This window comes from Frankliniella occidentalis, unplaced genomic scaffold, assembly GCF_000697945.3.
Source record: "Frankliniella occidentalis isolate FOCC.00 unplaced genomic scaffold, Focc_3.1 Scaffold27, whole genome shotgun sequence".
In the NCBI taxonomy this organism is placed as follows: domain Eukaryota; kingdom Metazoa; phylum Arthropoda; class Insecta; order Thysanoptera; family Thripidae; genus Frankliniella; species Frankliniella occidentalis.
Window position 1 is genome coordinate 1622150 of NW_026267157.1, and position 3508 is coordinate 1625657.

The 3508-nt window shown below is 53.8% G+C and overlaps 2 protein-coding genes across 7 annotated transcripts in view; one reads left to right on the top strand and one right to left on the bottom strand.

Annotated features, from left to right (window-relative positions):
* LOC113215029 (acetylcholine receptor subunit alpha-like) overlaps positions 1–3508 on the top strand; it is a 202496-nt gene that overhangs the window by 131984 nt on the left and 67004 nt on the right. For all 6 annotated transcript variants that reach the window (XM_052265427.1, XM_052265429.1, XM_052265428.1 and 3 more), the window contains exon 2: positions 3400–3444. In XM_052265427.1, coding sequence (XP_052121387.1) covers positions 3400–3444 — 45 coding nt within the window. The remainder of the gene's footprint in view (positions 1–3399; positions 3445–3508) is intronic.
* On the bottom strand, positions 214–2828 carry LOC127749022 (chromodomain-helicase-DNA-binding protein 9-like). The gene is made up of 3 exons (XM_052265439.1): positions 2466–2828; positions 1690–1853; positions 214–1625 (listed from the first exon to the last, which is right to left on the bottom strand). The coding sequence occupies exons 1-3, from the start codon at positions 2611–2613 to the stop codon at positions 813–815; spliced, it is 1125 nt and encodes a 374-aa protein (XP_052121399.1). The 5' UTR covers positions 2614–2828; the 3' UTR covers positions 214–812.

Consider the following 3508-nt stretch of genomic DNA (forward strand, 5'->3'; position numbering starts at 1 on the left):
AAGGTCGTGTTACCCAACATACTTATTTTTAAAAAAATTGGGTCCGAAAGTGGTCGTCATGTGTTTACGCGTTTACTCTTTGTTGTTACCATTTATAATCATAGTGTACTCATGATGTACTCACTGTGTACTACTCATTGTGTATTCACCGTGTTATATAAATTATGGGCGCCAGGTACCACCACAGTGTGCCTTCAGAGAAGTACAAGGTACTAACATCGGCAAAGGGTTTTAATAAGAAGTCATATTACCTCGCATAATACCCCACAGCATACAAAACACAGATCAGCTAAACTAATAAACAATTAATAAACAAGTACCGAATTAATTTAAACTAAGCTCAAAAGCTGACTAATTCTCGACAAAACTCACTAAAGAGTCTCAACTTACTAAAGCACTTTAGAAAGCTCACACACTGAGAAAAATATTTCTGTCCAGGCACTAATCGTACGTCTAATGCTCCCGACTTTTGTCCCAGCTCAAAATGAGATAGTGACCTGCCATTGAGTTTTAGTGCTGTGCTCTAAATTTTCTTTGCTTGGGATGCTACGTTTAGCTCCCAGCGCTAGACGTATAGTGCAACGAAAAAACGTCGATCTGAGGACTAAACGTATAGTGCTGGGACAGATTTTTTTTTCTCAGTGCAGAATCTCTCTCCACGCACCAGACAAGAACTCATACATATGTCACAATGAATCAAACAAATCAAAACACGAAATCAAACTATTCCAAAATCAGATCAAAGAACACGGCTAAACTGGTAACACTTCAAGACCTTGTTAGGTTACTCCGGCGGCATATTTAACACACCTCTAGGCCGACGGTTTGTCCAAAGACAGAAGTTCGACGTCGCCGTTGGGTCTGGCCTCGGCACTCACCGGCGCGCTCGTGTAGTACACCGTGGAGCAGCAGCAGTTGACGGGGGCCCGCGCGCGCGTCCACGCACACAGGGCCGCGCCCACGCACACGAGCGCGCACGCGAGCACGAGCAGGAGCGCGCAGCCCCAGCCCTCGCACACCAGCGCCGACCTGGGGGGCTCCCTGGGGGTGGCGGCCGCGGCGGTGCTGGTGCTGGGAGTGTTGGCGGTGCTGGGAGCGCTGGTGGTGCTGGGAGCGCTGGTGGTGCTGGGAGCGCTGGTGGTGCTGGGAGCGCTGGCGGTGCTGGGGGCGCTGGTGGAGCTGGTGGTGCTGGGAGCGCTGGCGGTGCTAGTGGTGCTGGGGGCGATGGTGGAGCTGGGAGCACTGGTGGTGCTGGTGCTGGGAGCGCAGCTGGTGGTGCTGGTGGAGCTGGGAGCGCTGGGAGCGCTGGTGGTGCTGGCGGTGCTGGTGGTGCCTGTGGTCGTGCTGGCCGCGCTGGACTGGTTGCCGGCCCGCTGGACACACTCGCAGTCACACTTCTTTTGGTCCAGCAAGCACGCGTCCTTGCACTCCCCAACCGCCCATCCGCAGTTCCCCCAACACTCCGAGTATTTGCGCACGCACCGCCTCTCATTGTAGCACTTCCCCCACAGGCGGTAGTCCATGCCGCCAGGTGGGTACCCGCCGCACGCGCACTCGCAGTTGTAGATGCACATGAGCTTGCAGCCCAAGTCCTCGCCGCACTCTGAGCAGGTCGCCTTGCCGCACTGCAACACGGGGCGGTCAGTCAGCGGGAGCAGGGTGTCGGGCTGCCGCTCGGCGCACACTCACCTGGCGCTCCTCTTCACATTCCTCCCACTTCCGCCTCTCCTCGGTGGCCGAGCGCCGCCGCCGGAGCAGGTCGCGCCCGCCGGGCAGCTGGGCGGCGCTGTCCAGGCGGCCCGGGGCGGCCGTCTCCCCGGCGGAGCACGGCCCGGGGTGGGCCAGGAGGACACCTGCGGAAGAACACGTATCAGTCCTTAGTACGACGTGCGCCTCGGCCAGCGCAATCGCAAAGTATTGCTGTAAGGTTTGTAAAAATGCGATAACGCTCGGCCACTAATATATATTGATAGGGAAAAAGAGCAAATTGTTCATGTGTATAAATTTGATCAGTTTCAAATCGTAAAACGTATCCGAAATCCCTTTCTGACTATTTCTAGACTGACGTCTTCGTGGAGGATTTTCGTTTGTGTCTGAGATGTTCGGCGCCAACCATAACAAATTTACAAATGCGTTCATCCAGAATTTGTTTTTTCCTATTGCAAGTACATTTTGACCGGAGATCAATTTTACTCCTGTCGGGTAAAATGATCTTACTTACATTTCGATTAAATAAATGTTCTTACTCCAATAGGAACAATCGTCTTGATGTGCACATTGCAGTGCGGTTCGAACACAATGCTGCCATACAGCCGCCCTGAACGCGTTTCAATCTTGGGCCACTATAAGTACAAAAAGTACTCGAAACAAGAAAAATCGTTTTTCTGGATGATTGTTTATGTGTATCAGACCCGCAAAATACCGTGTATGTTTCCGTTTGTACTCTCGGTGGTGAGTGTACTGACCCGGGGCGGTGCAGCGCAGGTCGCACTGGCTGCGGTAGGTGCGCTGGTCCGAGCCACACACCTCGGCGGCCGGGTCCTGGGTCGGGCACGGGCAGGAGGCGGCGAACGGCAGCAGCGCCGTGAACATCGTGGCGGCCAGCATCAGCATCCTGGGGCTGTACTCGTCGGCGTGGACCTCGGCCGGGGGGTGCTGCTGGCGGTGCGGCTGGCTGTCCGCGACTGGCTCAGCCTCCTTGCACCCGCCGCTCGCTCTCCAGGCCGGCCTGATAAGGACCTCCCGAGTCAAGGCCGAGGTCCGCGTGATAGCCGGGCGTAGCCGGGAGACCGACCGAAAACGAGTTCAAAAGTATCGTGGTTTGGTGTTACTCTGGTGGGGCACAACTTACACGGTCAGAAGTGCATGGCCGGGTGTGGGCGGTGCTGCACGTTGACAAGCGCTCGACGGCTGCCGGGCGGACCCTAGGCGGACCCTAGGCGGACCCGGCCCGCCAATCGCAGGACGTGCACATCGGGCCAGTCCGAATGGCACACATTAAAATATTGTGAACATTTTTATTTCATTTGCATGCTGAGTTCTGTAGACATGCTCAGCTTACGCATTTTTTAATACGCCTGTATGAAGACATTTTTTCATACCGCTGCGTATTCGTATTATTGAAAACTGCGTAAGCGGAGGATGTGTAAAAAACTTAGTAAGCTATCAATAAAAATGTTTACCAGTAGGGCTGAAGCGTGGAGTGACGGGAGTGCAGTGCAGCGGAAAGAATTGGCAATGTTCTCAACGGGGTTCCTGTGTTCATTAGTTCACTGCGTTGAGTGAGCCACAGTGAAAAAACGACCGTCCCTTACGACGATTTATACGAGAAGCGCGAACAAAAATGAAGATTTTGAAAAGACGCGCTAACGGAGTTGTTTTTTCTCTCTTTTGTTTCAGAACTTGAAGAACCAGATCATGACGACCAATCTGTGGGTGGAGCAGGTAAGCAGAAAAGCAGAAGGAAAATGAACGTTCGAAGAGGACGAGGAGGAGGAGGACGGGGGGG

Coding starts and splice junctions, on each gene's coding strand:
- LOC127749022 (XM_052265439.1), bottom strand. CDS start 2,613: ATGCTGATGCTGGCCGCCACGATGTTCACGGCGCTGCTGCCGTTCGCC. Junction 1,854..2,465: donor CCTGCGCTGCACCGCCCCGG/GTCAGTACACTC, acceptor GTTCTTCCGCAG/GTGTCCTCCTGGCCCACCCC. Junction 1,626..1,689: donor AATGTGAAGAGGAGCGCCAG/GTGAGTGTGCGC, acceptor CCCGTGTTGCAG/TGCGGCAAGGCGACCTGCTC.